The following is a 27457-nucleotide window of genomic DNA, read 5'->3' as shown; positions in this document are numbered from 1 at the left end:
AGGCGCCTCCAACTCGGTGAGTGGATAGAATTCTATCCGGTGCTCGAACGGTCATTTTGACCAGCTTGGAGGCGCCTCCAACAGTGTTGAAGGTGCCTCCAATGTTGAAGGCGCCTTCAACACTTGTTGAAGGCGCCTCCAAAGTGGAGGACTGCGCAGGCGCCTCCAAAGTGGAGGACTACGCAGGCGTCTCCAGCACTTCCTTTAAGGTGCCTATAGCTCACTCTTTAGCTCCTTTTGACTTTGTTTCAACTTCCGAAGATCTGATAACTTGGGTGATTGCGGTCAACCGGAATAGGGCTCAACCAAATCCAATGTTAGAGTGTATACTAAAAGCCTAGATTTTTTAAATATTTATTTATGAAATAAAAGAATTACATTGGTCAAATGTCTACATTTTATTTGTTAAGTGTAGTTGTTCAATTAATTTATATTGTAGATAACATGGTGAGTAGTGTCATACACAGAAGATCATGTTATCAGTTCTTTATGAATTATAAACAGTTGCTCACGACTAAGATGGAAAGGAACAAACCATTGGAATAGTCGTAGTGTAATTAGGTATTAGTTTATCTTGACTAATAAATTATACTAGTACACTCTAAGTGTATTGAGTAGGATCATTTTAGGTAAGTTCTTTTTATACTGACTTAATAAAAGAACTAGACCTTAGTTATTATGGAAGTGTGTGCTCTTAATCCTAATATAATAACAAGCACATATATTTAGTATTTATTTCTTTAGCTTATCAAAGGGTGAGATTTAACTCAATAAATCAATAAGCCCGATAAGTTGGGAAATGATATTACTTATAGTGGGTGTTGTTGATTATAGAAGGAAACTGTGTCCTAGTTACCTAGGTTGAGAATGCCCCCAAGAGGAGCTCATAAAGATTATCATGTTAAACCTTGTAGGTGGACTTAGTCCAACATGACAATGAGGTTGAGTGGTACTACTCTTGGAGCTAGATATTAATTGAGTTGTCAGTAACTTACTTAATTAGTGGACATTTGTTATCTTAAACACAGGGATACTAACATACTCATGATAAGAAGGAGTCCATAATGTAATTTGAGATTGGTGCGGTAGTGCAATAATAACTCTCTAGTGGAATGAGTTATTATTGATGAACTTGAGTTGTGTGTTCGGGGCGAATACGGGATACTCAAGCTCATCGGAAGGTCAAAACTAATTTATCCTCTAGGTCCCTGTCGTAGCCTCATTAATGTCTCAAATCCATTCATAAAAAACCTACCTTGGTGTCCAAGAAGGGCCCAACCCATGGCTTGGTGACCAAGCCAAAGGGGTCGGCCATATTCTCCTTGAGGTGGCCGGTCATATACTTCTTTAAGGGGGCCGACCACATATTTCAAATAAGGAGGGGTGTTTTAAATTTTTAAAATCTTCTCTTTGTAGATATCTACAAGTTTTAAAAGAGAGTTTTAAAATATAAAACTTTCCTTATTTGAATTAGGTCACATGGTTTAAAAGAAATTTTAAAAGTTTTAAAATTTTTCTTTTTTAACCATCCTCATGGTTTTAAGAAAAAAGGAAGAAAAGTTTTAAATTTGAAAATTTTCTAACCATGTTAAAAAAGGAAATTTTAGAAGAGAAGTTTTAAATTTTAAAACTTGGTTTTAATTTTTAAAATTTTCCTTTTTAATATTCACTTTAGGAAATTAAAAGAGAGCTTGTAAAATTTTATAAGAGTTTTTCTTTGCTTATAAAATTTTTACAAAGGTTATTTCTTTCCTTATTATTGTGGCCGGCCACCCTTGCTTGGTGCCCAAGCAAGGGGCCGGCCAATCAAGACAATCAAACCATGTTTGATGATTGAATCAATCAAGAGGAAAGAAAAGGAAAAACAAGAGAAAGATTTTAATTTTTGTAAAAAGTCTTCCCTTATTTGCCTTGGGCAAGTAATATAAAAGAAGGGGAGGGGAGACCTCATGAGATAACAATTCTTATTCTCTTGTTGGTGATCCTCTTGTGGCCGACCCTCTCTCCCTCTCTTTTCCCTTTGCTCTCTTTTGCTCCTTGGTGGTGGTGGTGGTGGTGGCCGAAATATAGAGAAGAAGGAGAAGTTTTTTGGGTGGTGTTCATCTTGGAGGTTCGTCGCCCACACGATGTCCAAGGCAAGGCGAGGAATACGGCAAGATCTCGAGGTTATTAGCATACAAAGAGAATGTATAACTAGTAATTTTCTTCCGCATCATGCTAGTTATTTTTCTTTGTAAGAATTCCAAACACAAGAGGCATTAGATTCTAGTTTTTCGGATTTATTTCGAAGTTGTGTTTTTTTTTCGAATTTGTGATTCGATTGTTCTTTTTGGTTAAACCTAGAGTTATATAAGGAAATTAAATACTACCTTTCCTTAAAAGGCTTTGTCTAGGAAGTGGTGGTTGCTCCCATATCCAAGAAGGCCTAGTGCCTCGCCATGTTTAACCTGGAAGTCAATTTTAGAAATTAATATTTAATTGAATTTATAACATAGGTGGATTTGGATCAATAGTGTTAAGTTCCGCTTGCGATCCAAGTCTAAACCATTAAGAACAGATAAGTTAAATTTGGAATCAATAATGTTAAGTTCCGTTTGCGATTCCTAATTTAACTTCTAAAGAACAATAGGTTATTAGGAAAGGTTCGACACTTGTACAAAATTTTTGTACAGTGGAACCGGTACGATCTTCCTAAGACTAACCAACAATTGATATCAGATCTAGGGTTTGCCTCTGTGTGTTTGGTTTTCAAATAGATTATGCACATGTCATACATAATTTAGGCAGGATAATAGTAGGATGTGCTAACTTTGTGGTTGCAGACTCCAACTATTATGACATATAGATATTGTGTGTGATTGGACCCTTGGACATGTCAAGGGCATTATTTTGTGTGTGCATGATTGTATGTATTAAATACAACAGAAGCTATATTAGTTTTAGAATTTTACTTTTTTGTTCGATCTAGAATACATGTACATTCTTTTATGGAATATAGGATCGATATATGTAAAATTCTATTTTTGTCGCGGATCGTATCTTTGTGAGGCGTGGTGCTATTGGAGGACCAGAGACACAGCGGAATAAGAAGCAAGATAGATGCGACAACTCGACCCAATGACGGTGGCTAAAAATGACAGCAGTTAGGGTTGGAGCACACGGAGAATAGTGACAGATAAGGTCATAATAGTTGAAAAATTAATTTCCATATTTATGCTTTTATTTACTGTGATGTATATGTGCATGTGATGTATATTAGCATATGTTAAAATTCCTCATCTTAAATAACTAAGTGGGCAAGGGATTTTTAAATAAATTCCACGGTCTCCATTACTAGTTTGTAAGTGATGCAACAAGTTTACGTGTTGGCTCTGAGTGCCTTCCTCCACAACGGATGGGTTTGTTGCGGATCACTAGATCAAACTCCTTTTATATGGATGGTTATAGGAAATTATTTAGGAGCATGTGATCTTCTCCAACTGAAGGGACACAATCCTATTTAATGGACTAACTATCAAGTAATGGTATACACTTAGACGCATTCAATAGAGTCGCTTAAATTTGTAGTTAGTTGTGTAAGCATTAAATTTGTATCTTATAAGAGGAAAGTCATCCCATAATTCTTGTTCTAGGTTTATTGATTTGTAGTCAAAGTCTGTATAATATGGAGGTTGTAGGAAGGAATTTACTAGACTATAGTCTGAAGAGGGGGGAATTTCTTCCATGTCATCTACGGAAATAATAGAGTAGATGGAAGATGTGTCTGAGACGTCTGATTGAATTTATACTAAATCTAAATTTGTGCAAGTGACAAATTTAGCTTCTCTAGTATATAGTGCTTTTCTTATTTGGGTAGGCAGAAGACAAATGTCCTGGTTCATTACAAGCAAAACAAGTAATAGTGTTAGCATAAGTTTTTTTTTGTTTGTATTTTCTGACATATTTTTCTTTATTTAAATATGGTTTCTTTTCTCTGCTTTTTCGAACATAATATATTTTTCTTGGCCTAACATTTTTAGTTCTAGCTGGTTGTGTAGTTGCTTTAGTATTTCGATAATGCTTTTGTTTTTGTTTAGGTATCATTGAACCATACTGTCGGGGGGTATAAATTTGACTACGAAACCCATATTGTTGGTTTTTAAGTTGTTTTTGAATATGGATATAAGTACATTTTCCTTTTAATACAGAAATTATGTGTTGTATACGTATTCCTATATTGTCATATTGTGGTGCTACTTTCATGTCTGTCCAGACCTTGTGTATTTCCTTTCATAATTCCCCTGGAAGTTTACTAAATAGTCGTTCTCCTAATTCTGGGGTACAGTAATTTCCTGATACTGTTGTTAAGGCAAGGAAGTCATTGCAAAAAGGTTTAATCCAATTCCAATTAAAAAGTTGTAATTGTTCTAAATCTCTCATAACTTCTTTTTGTCTAATATATAATCTTGTATTAGCATCTCTTACTGTAAAAAGTCTGTGGATAGTATAACAAAAATTAAGTATATTATTATCTTGTGAAGCAATCCTAGCTATTTCTTCAGGATGAGTAGTTTTATAAGATTCTCATGCTGCTCTAGCTACATCACCAAAATAATTTTCTCCTACTCTTATCATAGCTTCACTAGATTCTATGTCTAATTCATGTTTTATCTGGTAGTCTCTTTTGACAGAGACTATCTATTGTTCTAAATAAGTGTCATACATTTGTGGGTCATCATATTCTCCTATATTAAGTAAGACTTAATTCTTTCTGAAGTATGTAATTTCTGGTGGTCTTCTTTTCCCTATAGTTCTTAACAAAGGATTATTGTTGGTATCAGGATGAATTTGTGTTCTTGGAGGATGTCCTTCTCCATAATCCATATTTCTCATGGAACTTTCTGGGTATCTTACCTGTAAAGGTTGTGGTGTATTGGCAGCACTAGATTCTGCAGGATTTATTAAAGCAACGTTGGAAAAGTAGTCTTTCTTTTTAGCTATAATATTATGGTCATCATCAAAATATAACATCCAATCTTCATCTAGCTTATGATGCAAAATGCCAAAAGTTTCTAATTCTGTAAGATCTTCTTGTGTAAAATAATTAGCTATTTCAAATGGAAGGTAGACGTATTCATTTAAATCATCGTAAAATAGGAAGTTGTCTTTTTCTTTTTGTGAGTGTGTATTGATCTCTATATTCATTAGATTTAAAGTAGGTTGGTTGTTTTCTTGGCTGTCTTCTTGGGAAGTTGAGGGTTTGTAATTATGAAATCTTACTATTGATTTACCATGCCTATCTTTATAGATTATGAATTCTCTTGGTTGTAGTGTTTATGGGGTAATATTTAAATCTAGGTTAAGATTCTAGTCTAATCTAGCAAGTAAGTCGGACGAAAAGTCTTTGGGTTTGATGAAATAGATTCCCCTTGACGTGAGGGTTTCTATTATATTATTAATTTGTACTTTGAAATTGTTGTTTATGCTAGTCATTATTTTTCCGAGAAATATTATGTCTATTTAAATATTATGTTTCTGAAAATTGTCATATCCTCTGGCTTGAACAGAAATTTTAATATGGTCAATAAAGTCTGGAATGATCATATTAAAATTTGGTACAAAAATACGTAATTCCTAGATTACTATTCATATCTACTTTTATAAGTCCAATAACCGCTTTGTCATTGTCAGAGAACCTTGAGTCATATAGAACTAAAAAGACTTTAGCTCCTATGCTTTTTCGAGTAAGTCCTCTGAGGCCAAACATAATAAGTCCTAGGTGAATATAGTTATGTTTTCTTTGCAAGAGTAGTTTAGCTGATTCTTCATTCATAAGGGTAAATCTTTCTTCTCCCTCATTTGGTAGGTGTAATGGTTGGGTTCTATGATGTCTATAAAGTGAAGTGGAAAAGGATAACAACCCTTGATGATATAATCGTTTTGAGTTTAGTGTATTTAATTGTTCATTAAAGAAAGTGTCTAAGTTTTGGTCTATATCTATAAGTTCTTCTAATTGATAACCAACTTAGCCATTCAAAACCTAGAACATCCATACTTTAAGGGCTATTATTCACTTTGAAGAGGCTTTTACAACAGCCAGAGCCCATCTAGGACCACATTTCTTTGTTAGTATAACTCTGCAAACAACACCAATACAAGCTACTAGCCCTGATACAAATACTTTTACTTATGCTCAAGTTGTACAACATACTCCTGAGAATAGCCTGACAGAGCCTTCAACAGAACACACCACTACTCCTATCAGACGACAGTACCTAACTTTGGCTCAACTTAAAGAACAAAATAAGACTACAGCTTTACAAAGAGCATCTAAGATGCGCCTGGCAGGCTTCCCAAATACTGTTCCTGAGGACATTCATATTTATATTCGCAGTCTAGCTGAAAAATCTACTTTACAAACGTTTATCGAATTATGTGAAGCCCTAAAATCTTTTCACAAAACACCTCCTGAAGGAATGACTATTGTATATGAAGCTAAGTTCAACCCAAAGCCTAAATGCCAAAAGAAAGGACCATCTTGTATAGAATCAGATAAATATGGATGTCAATGCCAGTTTCTCTATGCTTTCAGAAGAGCTAACATGGATTATGTTGGGGTTGCAAACATAGTCCCACATTGAAAACACATGGGAAAGATCATGGGTTTATAAGAGAAAGATATCTCCATTGGCATGAGGCCTTTTGGGTAGAGTCCAAGAACAAAACCATGAGGGTTTAGGCCCAAAGTGGACAATATCATGTCATTGTGGAGATATCTAAATTCTTTTCGATCCAATTAGTGGTATCAGAGCCCGGACTGCCAGAAGGTTTAACCGTCGACTGTGCACAAGAGTTATGGTCTGATTGAACCATGTGGATACAATATTGACCTTGAACAAAGAAAGTGGGGGCTCCTATGTTTGGATCAAGAGGACCAGACACCAGGCAGAAAGTCCTAGTTGCGTCTAGGCAAGGAAGTCCTAGTAGGTTGGGTGGACCGAGGGGCAGGAAGACCTGGTGGGTTGAGGATTGAATATGGGAAGCATGTGGTCCTTTGTTTGAGGGGGAGATTGTTGGGGTTGCAAGGTTGCAAAAATAGTCTCACATTGGAAACACATGGGAATGATCATGGGTTTATAAGAGAAAGATATCTCCATTGGCATGATGCCTTTTGGGTAGAGCCCAAGAGCAAAACCATGAGGGTTTAGGCCCAAAGTGGATAATATCATTTCATTGTGGAAATATATAAATTCTTTTTGATCCAACAGATTATGAATCCTACATTATTACGGCTTACAAAGGGAGACAAATTACCCCTTTTACTCTTCTTGACTATGACCTCTTACATAAATTATGGATTTATGACCTAGATTCAGTTAAAGATTTCCCAAAGAAACTTGGTACGGTTATTTCTACTGCTTTGGAAGAAGAAGAAACGTTTGTAGTATGCACATTTGACAGTACTCCTCTAGAATGGCTGGACCTCAAAATCAAGCCAGCCCGACATTTAGTTAATATTGACGTAAATGAAGTTGGTGGTTACCAAGCCGAGCTATAAGACTATCCTACAGACCCAGATTATGATTGGGAAGCTCCTCCCTCCTTTTCCGACCAACTCAAACACTAGAGAGCTTCAGTCCAAGGGACGCATTGGGGTTGGGACAGACTTGAAGATCCTGATACTTATCTCCTGGTTGGAGAATCATTTACTGAAAAAATTTATTGACCAAAAGATATGGGTACCAGGTTTTTTCCTTTTCACTTTACTACACAGCATACTACCATATTTCAACATTACCAGAAGAAGATAGAGAGAATGAGTAACAAGAGGTTAGCAAGTTCCGCCCTTTCAGCTAGAGCCTATCGAGCTGCCTTAGCCAGACACAGAGCACCAAACCAAGCTTCCAGCTCACAAGCACCATCTTTAGACTCAACCAGAGAAGACAACATTGATAATATGATGGACAACTAAGAATGACAACAATCATACTCAACAGTGCCACCACTACTATAACAACAGTACTCAATAGTGTCACCACTACTCAACAGTGCCACCGCCACTCACCAGTGCCACTGCTAAAACCAATACTACTTTCCACCTATCTCTTTTGTAGATGCCTTCCTTTAACCCTAAACAACACCTTCCTTCCACCTGTCTTACTTTCTAAGATGTTTCCTTCACTCCCAAGCAAATGTTTTCTTCCTCCCGAAGACATCTCTCCCCTCTTGCCTATAAAAGGTCATCTTCCTCTGCCTTCCAAGGCATCCCCTACGCGCAACTTTCTCTCCCTCTTTGCCTCGTCACACTCTCTCAACTTCTCTCTCCAGCTTCCTCTCAAAGCCCTTTATTTCTGTAAGTATGTAAAATAAGTCAATTTTAGTATGTTTCAGTATGTAATGTCTTTTTAACTATTTCTGTTTCAGTATGTAAAAGTTTGCTTGTCAATCTGTAAGATAGTTCTGCTATTTAAACCATGTATGCATCTGTAAAATACCTGGCTTAATAAAATGTACTCTTATTTCTCTCTTCCAGATCTTCTTTAGTCTTTATCCAAGTCACTCAAAGGTGAACAATAACTGTAAAAGAAAGTAAACCAAAATAAGACTTGTGTTGGATCAGAAAGGCTATTAAGTATCATTCTACATAGCCGGGGTATTTGGTTTTCTTATAGTTCTTTTACAGGTGAGTCTCACTAGAAGAACCTAAAAAAAGTATAAAAAGTATAAATGGTATCAGAGCCTTAAGATTCTCTTCGGACTAGTTTATGAACAAGCTTCAATTTTCTAATTCCCATTACGAGGAAGCTTTAGACTATTCCCAACAATTTGCTAAATCCAAAGACATATAGCAATTTTGCCTTAATAAGCCAAGGAGACCAAATTCTAGTACAACATAATAACACGATTCTAGCCTTACTTACTTCTTTACATTATAGACTTACTGTCCTAGAAAATCAAATTCTTACTTTGGAAAATCACAAACATAAAAACACTCAGACACAGGATCTAAAGCAAACATTAGAAAATATAAATAAAGATCTTAGTAAACTTTTTCTAAGAAAAACTATTACTAAACATCCACCTACCACATATAAATTCTTAAAAATACAAGATTCAACTTCTAATGGCTCTACAAACGAAAACACAAGTGGAAAGTTTTTCTGGTTCCTCACATACACTAAGACCTCAAAAGAATCTCTCTATGATATCCAGAAAATCTACAAGCACTCAGGCTACCTATCAATTAGCAGAACTTATAGATATAGACCAAAACTTAGACACTTTCTCTAATGAGCAATTAAATACACTAAACCCAAAATGATTATATCATCAAGGGTTGTTATCCTTTTCCACTTCACTTTATAAACATCATAGAACCCAACCATTACACCTACCAGATGGGGGAGAAGAAAGATTTATCCTTATGAATGTAGAATCAGCTAGACTACTCTTACAAAGAAAACATAACTTGATCCGGTGGTAAGAGCCCGGGACCCCCTAACGAGGGGTCAACGCCACATGGAGGTCAAAGGGCCAGGTGGTCCGTCGAAGAAGGGTGAGCCGATCAGACTCATGAGAAAAGGGCAGACCGATCTGTCTGCCAGTAAACATCTAAGACACCCTGACAGAGATCGGGGTTCCGACGCTCAATGGAACAGTAAATAATGACCGAGCGGAAGGGTGCGCCGCCCGGCCGGCGCAGGGAATAAGGGCCGTCCGGACGGCGCTCTTCGTCCAGCCGGCCGGACGGACATCCTGGCTGGCTAGGGGTAAATAGGGACAGGAACATCTGCTGACAGCCGTCAAGTCCTAGAGCTAGGCCATACTCCTAGTCTGACGGCCAGGTGTTCTCTTGTCCCATCGAAGACATGCTTGGACTATAGCAGTATGGTGTCAGGTAAGCTTTCTGACAGGTGCATACCGAGGTATGGGCTGCGGACACGTATGCGCCTCGGTGGACGTGCATTGGTTCTTTCACCGCTCTATATAAAGAGCCTCTTACTTCGTCGGAGGCACGCGAAAAACATCTCTGGAGCCACTCTTTTCCACTGTTTGCTTGCCTGACTTGAGCGTCGGAGGGTCGCCGCCGGGAATCCCTTCCCGGCCCGACTTCTGTGCAGGTTCGCCGGAGCTTCGGAAGCCTACTCCATCGACTAGGAGCGCGCCACGTGCCCAACGTCCTTTGGTTCGGCGATTCGGACAGGATCAATTTGGCGCCGTCTGGAGCCTTCCTTTTTTCAAGATCTTAAGCAAGGCTACAAAATTTCACTGGCGTTCGAAGATTTAAAGGCATATTTGAATTTGCTTCCGGTATTATCCAAGCCGACTATTGGTGAACCACTTTGTATTTATTTGTCCTCGACCGAGCAGGCAATCGGCTCAGCACTGGTGAGGGCGAGCGGGGAGGAGCCTGTATATTTCCTTAGTCACATTTTAAAAGATGCTGAATCTCGCTACACTGGGCTCGAAAAATTAGCTTTCGCTCTGGTCCTCGCCGCTCGGCGCCTCCGTCCATACTTCCTGGCACATACTATCATCGTCAAGACCAATAGCCCGCTGGGGCATGTGTTGCTGAATCCAGAAGCGTCCGGTCGGCTCATCAAATGGACGACGGAGTTAAGTGAATTTGATATTCAATACCAGCCCCGCTCGGCGATCAAAGCACAATCCTTGGCCGATTTTGTGACTGAGGTGCAAAGGCCGGAGCCGGAAGCCATGTGGAGAATATATGTGGATGGGTCGTCCACTCAGCTCGGAAGCGGAATTGGAATATTGTTGCTCTCCCCTCAAGAAGAAAAGATGCACTTATCCGTCCGGCTGGATTATAAAGCTACCAACAATGAAGCAGAGTATGAGGCCCTCATAGCTGGCTTGCAAGCTGCCCGGCATGTGGGAGCCGGTCGGGTAACGCTTCACTCGGATTCGCAGTTGGCCGCTCAGCAGCTCTCTGGTACCTTCGAAATCAATAGTGCTCGGCTCAAGCTCTACGCTGAAGCCTTCGAGAAGCTCAAAGCCGATTTTAGAGAAGTTATTGTCCAGAAGATACCCCGAGCAGAAAATCAAACAGCTGATGAGTTAGCCAAACTTGTGAGCTCAATAACGCCGGTAGCCATTCAGCAGCCAATTGAAAAAGTATTGTTGGTGGCGCACGTTGACCGGATGGCAGGCCTCACGTTTCCAAGTGACTGGAGAACACCCCTCGCGGAGTTTTTGCGCTCAGGAGCCACACCGTCCAACCGGAACGAAGCCCAGCTGTTAAGGAGGAGGGTCGGTCGGTTCACACTCATCGGCGATCAGCTTTACAAAAAGGCTTTCTCACGCCCGTTGTTGAAATGCGTGAGCTCGGAGGACTCGGCTTACATCCTCCAAGAAGTACATCAAGGATCGTACGGAGGACATCCGGGCGGACGAGCACTAGTTAAGAAGATCCTGCTAGCTGGATACTTTTGGCCAACTTTGCAAGCAGACGCCGCTCGGACCGTGTCGACATGCCTTTCATGCCAGAAGTACCATAACTTCAACCACCGACCGGCAGAGGAAATGAAGGCATCAACAGTTTCATGTCCGTTCGATCAATGAGGAATGGATATTGTTGGTCCATTTCCGATGGCGACCGGGCAGCAGAAATTTTTGTTAGTGGCGGTTGATTATTTTTCCAAGTGGGTGGAGGTCGAGCCGCTAGCCAAGATCACCGAACAGATGGTCAAAAAATTTATCTGGCAACACATCATCTGTCGGTTCGGCATCCCTCGCCGATTGGTTTCCGACAATGGGCGGCAATTCACAGGGAAGATGCTAGAGGATTGGTGCAAAAGCTACGGCATCGAGCAACACTTTACGTCCGTGCCTTATCCCCAGAGCAACGGTCAAGCCGAAGTAGCCAATCAGGAAATCTTCGCATTCTGCGTGCTCGGCTCGACCATTTGGGAGGAAGTTGGCCAGATGAAGTGCCGGGCGTCTTATGGGCCATCCGAACGACTCCAAAGGAAGGGGCGGGCGTCACGCCTTTCCACCTGGTGTATGGCGGCGAAGCGGTCATTCCTGTTGAAGTTGGAGTCGAATCCGCTCGGATCCAAAGCTATGATGAGGGCAACGCCGAGCGGAGGAACATAGAGCTAGACCTGGTCGAAGAAGAAAGAGTCAAGGCGTCCGTCCGGCTGATGGCGTATCGGCAACGGATGAAGCAAAATTACAACCGCCGTGTAATCCCCAGATCATTCCAGGTCGGCGATCTTGTCTGGAAGAAAGTCAAGCCGGTCGGCGACGTCGGCAAATTGGAGGCACCGTGGGCGGGCCCCTTTAAGGTTATTGAAAAGCTCCTCTCGGGCGCATATTATTTGGAGGATGAAGACGGGCGGCAGTTGGATCGACCGTGGAGTGCAAATCATCTCCAGCCTTATCGAGCGGGGTGAAAGGTGCACGAATGTAAATCATTTTTGTATATGTTAAGTTGCCCATGTCCTTGTAATGCAGGAAGCAAAATTAATGCAAAGGATGGCCAATGGATCCGCCGATCGGCAGCGTCAAAATTAGCCTTGAAGGCCGTCAAGCTCCGACGTTAAATATCGAGAGACGAGCCGGCGTCTATAAACGTCCGAGCGGAAGACCGTCGAGCTCCGACGTTAAATATCGAGAGACGAGCCGGCGTCTATAAACGTCCGAGCGGAAGACCGTCGAGCTCCGACGTTAAATATCGAGAGACGAGCCGACGTCTATAAACGCCCGAGCGGATAGCCATCCACATGATACAATCAACGATAGCCTGGTCGTTAAGATCAACATACGACTGAGCAGTTCGCTTATCAAAAATATATGGAAAACCCCTTTGGGGTAAGGCACAGAACAAAAATTGATCAGCAGAAGTTAGAGATATTAGCATGTAAATGCCAAGCGGCTTCGTTAGAACGCCGAGCGGCTTCGTTAGAACGCCGAGCGGCTGCTTAGTCGCATTATAAAAGACATTAAAGACGATCAAATTGAGTCTGACAGAAGCATGGTACCGAGCGGAGTGGATATAAAGAACACTAGATATGACGAGAGAAAAATTTCTTGCCAAAACAAAAGTTGAAGGAACGGAAAAGATTATCTATTATGCACTGGGTGAACCGGAAAGGTTACTACAAAATAGGTTGGGCCGAACGGCCGGAATACAAAAAAGTTCATAAAAAGAAAAAAAAACGCTTTTCACGCGTCAAAGTCAAAAAGATTGTCAGGGATGGCGCCCATCACGGTCGCGAGGTCCTCGGGGGGGATGGCCAGCTCGGCGGGTAGATGGCCCTTGGTCTTCAGGTAATCCATCGCCGCCTTAATCGCTTCTTCGAAAGTGAGGGACATCTTGTCGGTAAACTTCTCTCCGAAATCTTCCGAGCGGAGATACGCCTTCCTCACTTCGTCAGAACGAGCCGACTCCCCCTCTTGATATTCTTTGAGCGCGGCGTGGGCAGCGTCGCTGGCGGCTTGGAGATCCTTCAAGTCTCCATCAAACCTTTGGAGATCGGTCGAGCGGCTCTCCTTCTCGGTGGCCAGCAGAGCATCCAGGTCCTTGATGCGTTGCTCCAGCCCCCTGATCTCCACCTTCATTCGGTCCATATCATCGATGGTCTGGCGCTTCCGGGTGGTCGCCGTCTTGATCTCCTTATCTCGTTGATTGATCATCGCTTCAAGCCGAACAACCTTGCTCGCCAGATCGGAAGCCCGTTTCCGTTCGGCTTCCAGTAATTTTTTGGCTTTCTCTAGAGCGGTCGTCGACTGTTGGCTGTCCCCCGCGGCCTTGAGTTTTTTCAACTCATCCTCCAGCTCGGCCAACCGATCGCTAATGGCGATCTGCTCCACCCAGTTCTGCTAGCAAGTGTGAACAGGTTAAAAACATAACTCAAATACGCAAACAAAGAAAAAGAGCATACCCCTGTGGCCTGTTGTAGATTGCTGTCACCGAGCTGCCCGGGACTCAGCATGGCTATTCGACGCCGAGCATCCACCCAAGCTTGGGCAAGAGGGTCCGTCAAGGTGATCTGCTGCTCAGGGACCATTGGCCGATCAGCAGCAGCCATGTACGCCTCCGAAGGAAGGCGCAGAACGGTTTTAATTAAATTCTGGCCGCTCGGCTCGCTCTGAGAAGCAGCGGCCTTACCGGATGGCCCACCGGTGGACGAGGAAGGAAGCTCACCCAAACGCCTGATACGGCGCAGAGTTCTTGAAGGGTTGGACGGCGGCACCTCAGAGCTTGCCCTCGGAGAGCCATGTGGGGTCGGGGGTACTCTCTAGGGAAACCGTCCCGGACAGCACCGGAGCATCCGCGCCCCGCTCGGGCTGTGGCTCATCAAGTGGAGTTGAGGCAGTGGCAGATTCCGGTCGTCGGCGCTTCCGAGTGACTAGCGGAACATCATCGGCCGAGCGGCCCTCTACCTCAGCTTGGTTAGAAGTTTCAGTGCCGCCCGCTGCTTCGTCGTGAGAGGTAGCAGCAGCTAAGGCTTCAGGGGCATCCTGAGTCCCCTCACCTAATTCGCCGGTCGGATCGGCTGGATCAAGGCCCCGCTCGGCGACCTCCTTGTTCTTCACCGCCTCAATCTGAGCGGCTTTCAATTTGAGCTTCTCGGTCGCCTTAGCACACCACATAACTTCAGCTGCAGAAACAAAGATTAAATCAATTAGAACAAAAGAAAAAGGAGAGACGAGAATTGCTTACTCATGCTGCAGGGCAGATCGGCTGCGGTGGAAGACAGGCCGAATATATACATTACTCCTGGGAGGAGTAGCTTGTCAATGTGATAGCGTTGACCCACCAACCGCTCGGCCGCATGAAGGTAGGCCGCATCGCCTCTAAATTTGCCAAGCTCCGGTTGCGCCGGCATCGCCGTCTGCCACTTGGTACGAAAAGTTGGCCGCTCGGGAAAACACACATAGAAAAAGTGCTCCTTCCAATGTTTGTTGGAGCTCGGCATATTGTCAAAGAGGACGAAGCCTATCCTAGACTGGAAGATAAAAGTACCCCACTCGGCTTGCTTGGGATAAAAAAAGTAGTGAAAAATCTTAGGCTCGAGGGGGATGTTGTTCAGTTTGAAAAGGACTACTACTCCACTCAGCAGCCTAATGGAGTTGGGGACTACCTGGCCGAGCGGAATGCGAAAGTAATTGCAGATTTGTAAGAAGAACTTGTGAGGGGGGAAACGCAGCCCGGCCAAAAATTGGTCTCGGAAGAAAAGAACGGTGCCGGACGGCGGTTCATGAGGCCGATCGGCCGGTGTGGCTAATACTATTTGGTGGTCGGAAGGAATGTCGTAAGCCCGAGCGAGACGCAACGCATCCTCCTCGTCAAAACGGCTCTCCATGGTCGTGTACCACAGACCCGGAGCGCCGCCGGTCGACTGCGAGGTGCTAGTCATGATCGAAAGACAAAAATACGGGACCAAAAGGGAAGGTTCAAGCAAAGAATGGAGGAAGACCGATTGAAGGAAGCAATTAACAGAAAGAAGAAAACGTTGGGAGCGGGAAAGAGGATCTTACGAGCAAGAGAGAGGATCGCCGAGGGCCTGGGGGTTGCCGAAGAGTTGAGGGGCAAGGTCGCCGGAGAAGAAAACGAGCAGAGGGGCGTCGGAGGAGGATGAAGCAACAATGCCGCGGAAGCGGAGTCGCGGGCTTTATATCGCCGCCCGGAAGCAATCTCCACCGTCCGATCCAGGTCGCCGATAACGAGGTCATCATCCATCCGTCCATTTCAAACGGTGGCTGTCCCATCGGAAGTGACGCCACCGCCATACGCTGACAAACGCACGATCGCCACGTGTCAGCAGGATACTGGCCGCATTTAATGAGCTCCCCTTGCCGTGCGTAACGCACGTGCTAGGTAGTGGGGGAGAGCATCGGACAGGGATTCCAAGAGGACACAAGGCACAGATAAGATACCGCCGAACGGATGAGTATCCCTATGCTTGGCCGAGCGGCCTAACGCAGTGATCACTGCTCAGTCAGATCGGCAGTCCAGTCAGTCGAACTTCGCCTCCTTCGACTAGACTCGAGGGGAAGGCAAGTGATCCGGTGGTAAGAGCCCGGGACCCCCTAACGAGGGGTCAATGCCACGTGGAGGTCAAAGGGCCAGGTGGTCCGTCGAAGAAGGGTGAGCCGATCGGACTCATGAGAAAAGGGCAGACCGATCTGTCTGCCAGTAAACATCTAAGACACCCTGACAGAGATCGGGGTTCCGACGCTCAATGGAACAGTAAATAATGACCGAGCGGAAGGGTGCGCCGCCCGGCCGGCGCAGGGAATAAGGGCCGTCCGGACGGCGCTCTTCGTCCAGCCGGCCGGACGGACATCCTGGCCGGCTAGGGGTAAATAGGGACAGGAACATCTGCTGACAGCCGTCAAGTCCTAGAGCTAGGCCATACTCCTAGTCTGACGGCCAGGTGTTCTCTTGTCCCATCGAAGACATGCTTGGACTGTAGCAGTATGGTGTCAGGTAAGCTTTCTGACAGGTGCATACCGAGGTATGAGCTGCGGACACGTATGCGCCTCGGTGGACGTGCATTGGTTCTTTCACCGCTCTATATAAAGAGCCTCTTACTTCGCCGGAGGCACGCGAAAAACATCTCTGGAGCCACTCTTTTCCACTGTTTGCTTGCCTGACTTGAGCGTCGGAGGGTCGCCGCCGGGAATCCCTTCCCGGCCCGACTTCTGTGCAGGTTCGCCGGAGCTTCGGAAGCCTACTCCATCGACTAGGAGCGCGCCACGTGCCCAGCGTCCTTTGGTTCGGCGATTCAAACATGATCAACACTCAGACACAGGATCTAAAGCAAACATTAGAAAATATAAATAAAGATCTTAGTAAACTTTTCCTAAGAAAAACTATTACTAAACATCCACCTACCACATATAAATTCTTAAAAATACAAGATTCAACTTCTAATGGCTCTACAAATGAAAACACAAGTGGAAAGTTTTTCTGGTTCCTCACATACACTAAGACCTCAAAAGAATCTCTCTATGATATCCAGAAAATCTACAAGCACTCAGGCTACCTATCAATTAGCAGAACTTATAGATATAGACCAAAACTTAGACACTTTCTCTAATGAGCAATTAAATACACTAAACCCAAAATGATTATATCATCAAGGGTTGTTATCCTTTTCCACTTCACTTTATAAACTTCATAGAACCCAACCATTACACCTACCAGATGGGGGAGAAGAAAGATTTATCCTTATGAATGTAGAATCAGCTAGACTACTCTTACAAAGAAAACATAACTATATTCACCTAGGACTTATTGTGTTTGGCCTCAGAGGACTTTCTCGAAAAAGCATAGGAGCTAAAGTCTTTTTAGTTCTATATGACTCAAGGTTCTCTGATAATGACAAAGCGGTTATTGGACTTATAGAAGTAGATATGAATAGTAATCTAGGAATTACGTATTTTTGTCCCAATTTTAATATGACCATTCTAGACTTTATCGACCATATTAAAATTTCTGTTCAAGCTAGGGGATATGGCGATTTTCAGAAACATAATATTTAAATAGACATAATCTTTCTCGGAAAAATAATGACTAGCATAAACAACAGTTTCAAAGTACAAATTAATAATATAATAGAAACCCTCACGACAAGGGGAATTTATTTCATCAAACCTAAAGACTTTTCGTCCGACTTACTTGCTGGATTAGACTAGAATCTTAACCTAGATCTAAATATTACCCCATAAACACTACAACCAAGAGAATCCATAATCTATAAAGATAGACATGGTAAATCAAAAGTAAAATTTCATAATTACAAAGCCTCAACTTCCTAAGAAGACAACCAGGAAAATAACCAACCTACTTTAAATCTAATGAATATAGAGATCAGTACACACTCAGAAAAAGAAAAAGACAACTTTCTATTTTACGATATTTAAATGAATACGTCTACCTTCCATTTGAAATAGCTAAGTATTTTACACAAGAAGATCTTACAGAATTAGAAACTTTTGGCATACTGCATCATAAGCTAGATGAAGATTGGATGTTATATTTTGATGATGACCATAATATTATAGCTAAAAAGAAAGACTACTTTTCCAACGTTGCTTTAATAAATCCTACAGAATCTAGTGCTACCAGTACACCACAACCTTTACAGGTAAGATACCCAGAAAGTTCCATGAGAACTATGGATTATGGAGAAGGACATCCTCCAAGAACACAAATTCATCCTGATACCAACAATAATCCTTTGTTAAGAACTATAGGGAAAAGAAGACCACCAGAAATTATATACTTCAGAAAGAATTAAGTCTTACTTAATATAGGAGAATATGATGACCCACAAATGTATGACACTTATTTAGAACAATAGATAGTCTCTGTCAAAATAGACTACTAGATAAAACATGAATTAGACATAGAATCTAGTGAAGCTATGATAAGAGTAGGAGAAAATTATTTTGGTGATGTAGCTAGAGCAGCATGAGAATCTTATAAAACTACTCATCCTGAAGAAATAGCTAGGATTGCTTCACAAGGTAATAATATACTTAATTTTTGTTATACTATCCACAGACTTTTTACAGTAAGAGATGCTAATACAAGATTATATATTAGACAAAAAGAAGTTATGAGAGATTTAGAACAATTACAACTTTTTAATTGGAATTGGATTAAACCTTTTTGCAATGACTTCCTTGCCTTAACAACAGTATCAGGAAATTACTGTACCCCAGAATTAGGAGAACGACTATTTAGTAAACTTCCAGGGGAATTATGAAAGGAAATACACAAGGTCTGGACAGACATGAAAGTAGCACCACAATATGACAATATAGGAATACGTATACAACACATAATTTCTGTATTAAAAGGAAAATGTACTTATATCCATATTCAAAAACAACTTAAAAACCAACAATATGGGTTTTGTAGTCAAATTTATACCCCCCGACAGTATGGTTCAATGATACCTAAACAAAAACAAAAGCATTATCGAAATACTAAAGCAACTACACAACCAGCTAGAACTAAAAATGTCAGGCCAAGAAAAACATATTATGCTCGAAAAAGCAGAGAAAATAAACCATATTTAAATAAAGAAAAATATGTCAGAAAATATAAACTAAAGAAAACTTATGCTAACACTATTACTTATTTTGCTTGTAATGAACCAGGACATTTGTCTTCTGCCTACCCAAATAAGAAAAGCCCTATATACTAGAGAAGCTAAATTAGTCACCTGCACAAATTTAGATTAGTATAAATTCAATCAGACGTCTCAGACACATCTTCCATCTACTCTATTATTTCCGTAGATGGCATGGAAGAAATTCCCCCCTCTTCAGACTATAGTCTAGTAAATTCCTTCCTACAACCTCCATATTATACAGACTTTGACTACAAATCAATAAACCTAGAACAAGAATTATGGGATGACTTTCCTCTTATAAGATACAAATTTAAGCGACTCTAATTGTACACATGATTGGAAATTAAAAACAGGAACAGATAATATACCTTGCTATTGATGTAGTTATTATCCAGCCATTGATAAAAGAGGTACTTGTATAAATTGTAAAAAATATGCTTGTAATCTTTGTCTTCATAACATTTTAATGTTCTAATCCCAATAACATAGCCCACTAAAAGCAGTACTAGAAATATCCTTTTAGAAACAAGAGTATCAACGTTAGAAACCAGAATAAATCAACTAGAAACTCATGTGGATATAATAACAAACCAAATAGAAGAACTGATATCACAGGAGTTGCCACCACCTAACAAGGATAAAAGTTTACAAATAACAGATTCACCAAACATTGATACGGTTTTTATAAAAACTCCTAGTATTTGTAATACAAATAGAACTCTTGATGTTAGGGTAAAATGCTTAGTAAATATATATGACCATGAATTTACATTACAAGCATTTTTAGATAGTGGAGCCACTAATTCTACTATAGATGAGGCTACACTTCTGTCTATTTTACCTAAAAACTTGATCAAAACTTTATTACAACCTTTAATTAGTACACAATTTGATGGCCAACAACTTACTAGTACCCAATTTGTCACATACATATAAAATTTTATAATAACTGTGGTACCTATAGTGCTCCCCAAACTCTCTCCAAATTATGGGTTAAACTCTTACTACATCAGAATATCCACCTTATCCTGGGACTAAATTTTCTTATATCACTAGATAGGGCCTTTTTGCTTACAAAAGATTATGCTCTATTCTTCTCTAATCCAATAGTCGTACCTATTGTTTTAGATTACCCCTCTGTAGTTAAGTCTTTAACAGCTTCATCACAAACAACAGAAACCCGAACCCAGTCACGTACACTACTTGTCAGTGTACGATAAAAGGGACATGCAAACAGACACCTCTCATGTCATCTTGTGACTTTGCCTTTTATGAATATCAGGAAAACTAGACTTACTTGGCTGGACAAGCCCACTAAATGATCTTTCTTTCTGGGATATTCCTAATGATCTACTTCTCCCTAAATAGTTGCTTTAGACTATCAACACCCATCAGTCAGATATAGGCTCTCTTATCTCCCGACTAGAAAAACTAAAAATTATTGGCGACAACCCAACTAAATACTGGGAGCCAGATAAAATTTATTGTAAATTAGCAATCATTAACCCTGACCTAACTATTAAGGCTCAAGACTTAAGATACACAAACTGGGAAACTGAAGAATGCAAAACACATATTCAACAATTACTACACTTAGGAGTCATTCAAAGATCTACCTCCAGACATAGAAGCCCAACTTTTATATTAAATAAAGGAGTCGAGCAAAATCGAGGTCAATCCCGAATGATATTTAATTACAAAAGGCTAAATAATAATTGCCAGGAGGATGACTACAAAATACCAGATAAAGACCAACTTCTGAATAAAATACAACCTTCTATATATATATATATATCTTACTATTTTATTAAAAAAACTCCCCCTTTTACTAACTAATTTTGGTGAAGCATAAAATGAATTTACGTTAATATCTTTTTTTCTATTCACACTAAAAATAATTCTAAAGTTTATTAGTAATTCCACAAGCGAAACAATCAGTGATGTTCGAGATTCAGCTGCAGTATATTATTATGAATTTTTCTTATCATTAATTTTCTCTGGTTGTTTTATATAAAAAAATATAGTTCTCTTTAGTTCCATATCTTAGAATTGACAACACTATAATCAAAGAAACTTCTATAAATATTTTAGGCCGACAATGTTAAAATATATACTTTTCTTAATTTTTTTTACTAAGATAAGTATAATATTAAATTAAATTAATTTTTTTCATAGGAAAACCGTAAGGGTGACACTCGAAAATCCAAACAATTCAGATTTTTAAACATCCAAATAATTCAGATTTTCAACCCTAATGACTCTACTTTAGTATTTTAATACTAAAATACTTTAATTAATATAATTTCATTATAAAGAAATAATATGATTTCAATGTATTATATTACACATACATCCCATCACTAGTATATATAATATTTTAGATTCATCCCTCCAATTAAAACACATTATTTAGATTCGAATTCCTTGGATGCAGTGACCCTGCCCATTGGATGATCAGAGGTTTCGGCGGACGCGGTTATAAGCTGACCCTGTGAGAAGGGGGCGGTGAAAAACCACCACCGGAGAAGGGTTACGCTTCTCCATTTCCTTCGTCCGCTGAGCAGGAGGTTATTAACCATGGCCGTCGCCGCTGGCAGCCGGAAGTACTTCTTCTATGGCCACCGTAAGCCCTCACAGAATCGCCCAGTTGTCCGCGGCGGCCTCTTCTCGAATCGAAAGGTTGTCGCTTCCGCCCCCATCGACACTGCCGTCCTCCCCACCACGGACTTCCGCGAATGGGACTTCGATTGCCCTACCCAACCGAAGCCGCCCTCTCCTTCTGTCCCTGCGATCGACCGTCGGCTCTCGCCTCTCGCTCGTTACGTTCTCGACTCCTTCCGTCGCCACCGTCGCTGGTGCCCCGAAGTCTTGTCCGATTTGCGAAAGCTTCGTCGTTTCCCTCCTGACCTCGTCGCCGAAGTCCTCCGCTCTCGCCCCCTTATCGATCCCTCCCTCTCCACCCAATTTTTTCATTGGGCTGGCAAGCAGAAGGGTTTCCGTCACTCCTTCGCTTCATATAATGCTCTCGCCTATGCCCTTAATGCCGCCGCACGTCCTGCAGCGGCTGACCAACTCCCGGATCTGATGCACGCCCAGGGGAAACAACCATCTGAGAAGCAGCTCGAGATCCTCATACGAATGCACGCTGATGCTGGTCGCGGCCTTCGGATCTTCCGCATATTCCGGAAAATGCGGGGCAAATTTGGTGTCAAGCCTCGTATCCACCTATACAACCGCATCTTGGATGCTTTAGTTGCAACTGGACATCTTGATCTTGCTCTTTCTGTGTACGATGACCTCAAGGTCGATGGCTGTCAGGAGGAAGCCATCACTTTCACAATCCTTGCTAAGGGACTTTGTCGTGCTGGAAGGATGGATGACCTTTTTCAACTGCTGGAACGAATGAGAACAGAACTGTGCAAGCCGGATGTTTTTGCATACACTGCAATGCTAAAGGCCCTAGTTTCAGAGAGGAACATGGATGGTTGTTTGAGGGTGTGGGAGGAAATGGTGAAAGATGGAGTCAAGGCTGATGCAATGGCATATTCAACGATGGTTTCAGGTTTGTCCAAGGCAGGGAGGGTTGAGAAAGGCTATGAACTGTTTTTGGAGATAAAGAGAGAGGGGTATGTGATTGACCGTGCTGTGTATGGGTCACTGGTCGAGGGGTTTGTAGCTGAGGGGAGAGTTGGGGATGGTTGCAAGCTGTTGAATGAGATGATCAATGATGGGTACTGTGGAGATCTCTGTATTTACAATTCCCTGATAAGAGGCTTATGTCTTGTTGGTAGAGTTGATAAGGCTCATAAGCTTTTTCAAGTTCTCATCCAAGAGGGGATCATTCCTAGCTCTGAAACTGTGATCCCTATGCTATCTGTTTATGCTGATTCAACCGACAAGGGAAACTTTTTTCAATTGGTTGATCAGTTAGCAGCATTGAAATTGTCAATTTTGAATCATATCGCAGACTTCTTTTCATCCTTCGTAACTAATGCAGATAGAGAAATGAAAGCGCTGGAGGTGTTTGAAGAATTGAAAGCAAGAGGGCACTGCAGTATTGTCATTTATAATATTCTTATTGAACGTCTTCAAAGTATCAAAGATGTGAAACATGCATTGGCCCTGTTTGATGAAATAAGGCATTCTGAAGTTTTTCAACCAGATTCCAATACCTATTCTCTAATAATCTCATGTTTCATAGAGGAAGGACATATTAGAGAGGCATGCTCTTGTTACAACCTAATGAAGGAAAATTCTTGGACACCTAGTATTGAGGCTTACTGTTTGCTCGTGAAAGGGCTATGCAAAATTGGAGAGATCAATACAGCTATCACTTTTGTCAAGGATTGTTTAGGAAATGTAACTAATGGTCCTATGGAGTTCAAGTATTCATTGACCATTATAAACACTTGCAGAATGAAGAGTCCAGAGAAAGTGATAAAAATTTTGCATGAGATAATTGATCAAAACTGCCAATTAGAAGATATTATTTACTGTTCTGTCATTTATGGTTTCTGTAAATATGCTAGTTTGGAAGAGGCAAGAAAAGTATTAACAGCAATGAGAGATAGGAAGTTCCTCAAAGAGGCAGACTTTATAGTTTATGAGGAGTTACTTAAGGAACACCTAAAGAAGGCTACCACAGCCTTGGTGATCTCTAGCTGGAAGTTTTTTGGTCATGAATCTAAGATAAAATCACAAGTAACACGGAGGTAAATGGTTGAAGAAAATGTCAGGTATGTTTTTTTTCATATATTTTCATATTTTAGTCTACTTTGTTGTTTATATTTTTGATGAAATACTTAAGTGTTTTATCATTGTAACATTTTGTTGTGTTAATTATAAGCTAGGGCATTCTTGGGAGAATTATCTTCTGCTGTGTCAATGTTTAATATTTTGGCATCAGTAACAGTTTTTGTTATCAATCCTAAGTGGTACAATCTTGGTGCCAATCCATGACAACACTCCAAACTGTGTCCACATGTTTTTAGACCGAACTCACCTTCTTGGTCCTCTTCTATTTGGTATGTTTACTTCCAAAAACAATAATATAACAACTTCATAGTGGAATGAATTAAAGTTATTTAGAAATTACTCAAAAAGTGCAATAAAACTTCTCGAGTAGGGATGACAATGGATCAAATACATGAAAATTTTATTAATATCTGAACTTGGATTCAACACACTAAATATCTATCCAAATCTTGAAAATAACTTCCTGTACTCACCTATATAACTAAATGTATTCCAACCAAGTACCCAGATTTGACTTAAGTAGGTTGGTGCTAGCTAGTACCCGATCAAGTGTACCTAAATTTCCCAATGGGCAGACTGCATCAATGTCTTAGCAATTAGATTTAACTTACATGCACAACACAAAAACTTGTGTAAGCACATGTATTGTCAAAATTGGTATTGGTGTCAAGATCAAATGGTCAGGGAACATAAATATTAGTTGTATTGGATTAGTAGGATTGACGAATCAGAAACACTAAAAAAAATAACTAAAACGAATTCATACATGTGATGACATATTGTGTTAAATCATATCAAAGAGGTATATTGTGTCTTATCAAATATTATAATTAACATCATATATTATAAATAATGAATATTAGATTAGTAATACACAGTATATTGTCACAATATTAGTAATGTCATATTATTACCATTATCAAGTTAATGGTATGATATAACTATTGTAATATAACAAAATTATATTTTAGAATTGTTAGGAAATGGAAAACTATATCTACTGGGTCTTTGATAAATTAATAAGTAATATCTATAATATGAAAGCAATAAATAACAAAAATCTATTATAATAAATAGTAAAATCAAACAAGATTTTAATAAATGTTAGTATCGAATTTTGTATTATTATTATTTCTATAAAATTAGTTTATTATTTAATTCTTCATGTTCTATGGCGTATTTGGGATTTAAATCACAATGGCATTGTGGATTTCTCACAGCCAAATCTAAAAGAGATAGATGACGCGTTTGGTTTAGTAGATGTTTACAAGCAATAACAAAGTTGATCTATCGATCTCATGACAATATCGTGCGATGGCGAGGTCAAGAAATTGAAATTCATGTGGCTAAAAAAGACCCTCTCGCCCTCTCGTATGCATTTACTATAATTCAAGTGGAGATGCAAAAAGTTTGCTAAATCTTTGAGTTCTAAATCAACCTAATTTGACAAATTTTCAACCTATTTTATCCATCTCCACTCTCAATTTGACCAAAGTTTAAGTGCTTTCATCAATTTTCTAGTTGTTTCTAATTCATTTCTTGGTAATTTCATTGAATTTTTAGTTTTTAAAAACTTTTTAATTTATCCTTACCTGCACCGTGGGCAGCTCTCTGGAAGTAGTAAAACATGTAATCATTGCCTGCGCCTTCTAGTTTTGATTTCGGGTACAATTGGCAGAGTGGAAAGGAGCACAATTATAATCTATTTGTCATATGGTGATGAGTTACAGAATGGTTCATTTTGATGTATGCTATCAAGTTTCATTTAATTTCCATTCATGTTTCTTATCCTGAGGTTAATATTATCCATCCTTATCTACTTGCTACACAAGCTCGGCTTTTCAACTTCCTTTGGTAATTAATGAATTTGATGTGTTGTTTTTCCAGTGGAAAACTTCATTTTGGCATCGACAGCTTTGTTTAATATGATTGATTACTTATCATTCTCTGAATTTCAATTTGATACATGATTTTTCTTTAGAGGATTTGCTTTTTCTTTAAAGACTGAGCAGAGTATTTTGCTACTTTTATAATGTTTTAGAGGATCTCAGACTGGGAAAGTATTTTGTTAATAAATATATAAGAGCTCACAAAGCAATGCTGAGTATTATGCCAGATAGTTCAACTTATTACAGATTTCAGTATAACATTTTAATTGTAGTATATCCTGTGTAGTTTCTACTTATTATCGAACAAACCTCGGTCACAAATTCCTAAATGAATTTTAATATTCCTTTGGCACATTGTCCTTTCCGGAGTTAAGCAGCTCCAGCAAGTCCAGTTCCAGTCTCGGGATTATTTGTGTTGTGTAAGAGTAACTTTGCTTGGCACCACATTTTGCTTGCTTCTGTCTTGTCCCTTCAGTTTGAAATCATGAACCTTGTACCGATAAATCATGGATCTGCATATTTTCTCCCTCTTTGTTAAGGTGTACTAATAGAAAGTCTCGGTGACAAAAAAAGGTGTGTTTATATTTTGCCTTTGTAATAATTCAGAACCTTAGAAACAACCATTAGGGCATTTCGGAAAATGTATTAGATGCTCATCTACCCAAATACAGTTGGATAATCTTACTATTGCTGCTTTGCTTTGCTTTGCAACTTTTCTACAGAAACGGAGAAGTCATATGGGATTCCAAATGTGTTCTTGATGGAGCGAGGACACTGAAGAAAAATGGTCAATCACATAGTCAAAGGAAAAGTGCAACTACTAAATTTTCTTAGGTGACTTCTTCTCTGTCACTTGTATTATCTTCCCCATCATTGTTTGTGTTTCCTACCTCTTCCCACTGCTTCAGCATGGCTACTCTTATTGGCACTAATAGCTAAATGGTCACACTCTACAGGAACATTTCTGAACTGCTTGGGGTTGGGGATTCTCGAGCTCGACAGCTGACTTGGCTGCATCCCCTTGGTTTCCTCCGAGCATCAATGTTGCTCTAGGACTGTTGTTCCTCCAAAGAATTTTTAACCACATCTATCGCACTTCATTATCTTGCACATGGATGCAACTGCTACATGGATCGGATGCCAGCATCAGCCATTAGTAGATAATTATTAATTAAGCGGAGATACTTATCTGCAAACTCGGCTGGATAAAAGAGCCACACTGCAGCGTCATCACCACCTTGTTGCACATCCTTTAACTCCATCATGGAAAAATTGTGCCCTGTGATATTCTATCATTTTATTAGTTTACTTAAATGTTTTAGATAAATAAAAGTTAAATGTTTTTAACTGATTAAAATGTTGATGTATAACATATTTGATTTATTAAGGAATTATTTCAAACTTCAATTATAGTTTTTTCTAATAAGTAGGTAAACCCTAAACTCCAGTTAGTATATGCCCTGATTAGAGTGACCTGTGCGAATCTGAGTTTGCATGCCTAGTAATAAAAATTATTATCTGAAAACTAGAATAAAATTTTGAAAAAAAAAATCAAGATAAAACAATTAACTATAAGCTTGATATTTAAATTTATATTTTTTTAATCTTAAAATTAATGCTATTGAAAATAATTTTATTAAATAATATTTGTAATATTATTATTAATTTATAACATAAAACTAAAAAAAAATTGAAAGGGTTTGCTTAAAGGATGCCTTT

General features: G+C 40.1%; 1 protein-coding gene across 2 annotated transcripts; it reads left to right on the top strand.

Moving 5' to 3' along the window:
- Positions 1 to 21530: 21530 nt before the first annotated feature.
- On the top strand, positions 21531 to 27148 carry LOC122023430 (pentatricopeptide repeat-containing protein At4g20740-like). 2 transcript variants are annotated; one of them, XM_042581541.1, is made up of 3 exons: positions 21531 to 23830; positions 26461 to 26572; positions 26695 to 27148. In XM_042581541.1, exon 1 carries the CDS (start codon positions 21672 to 21674, stop codon positions 23808 to 23810), a length of 2139 nt encoding a protein of 712 aa, XP_042437475.1. In that variant the 5' UTR covers positions 21531 to 21671; the 3' UTR covers positions 23811 to 23830; positions 26461 to 26572; positions 26695 to 27148. The 2 variants fall into 2 exon arrangements, with proteins under 2 accessions (XP_042437475.1, XP_042437474.1); XM_042581540.1 differs by having other exon boundaries at positions 21531 to 26572.
- The last annotated feature ends 309 nt before the right edge of the window (positions 27149 to 27457 follow it).

The sequence above is a fragment of the Zingiber officinale genome, chromosome 9B (genome assembly GCF_018446385.1).
Source record: "Zingiber officinale cultivar Zhangliang chromosome 9B, Zo_v1.1, whole genome shotgun sequence".
NCBI lineage: Eukaryota > Viridiplantae > Streptophyta > Magnoliopsida > Zingiberales > Zingiberaceae > Zingiber > Zingiber officinale.
Note: the sequence above shows the minus strand (reverse complement) of the source record. Positions and strands in the feature narration are given on the sequence as shown.

Coding starts and splice junctions, on each gene's coding strand:
- LOC122023430 (XM_042581541.1), top strand. CDS start 21,672: ATGGCCGTCGCCGCTGGCAGCCGGAAGTACTTCTTCTATGGCCACCGT.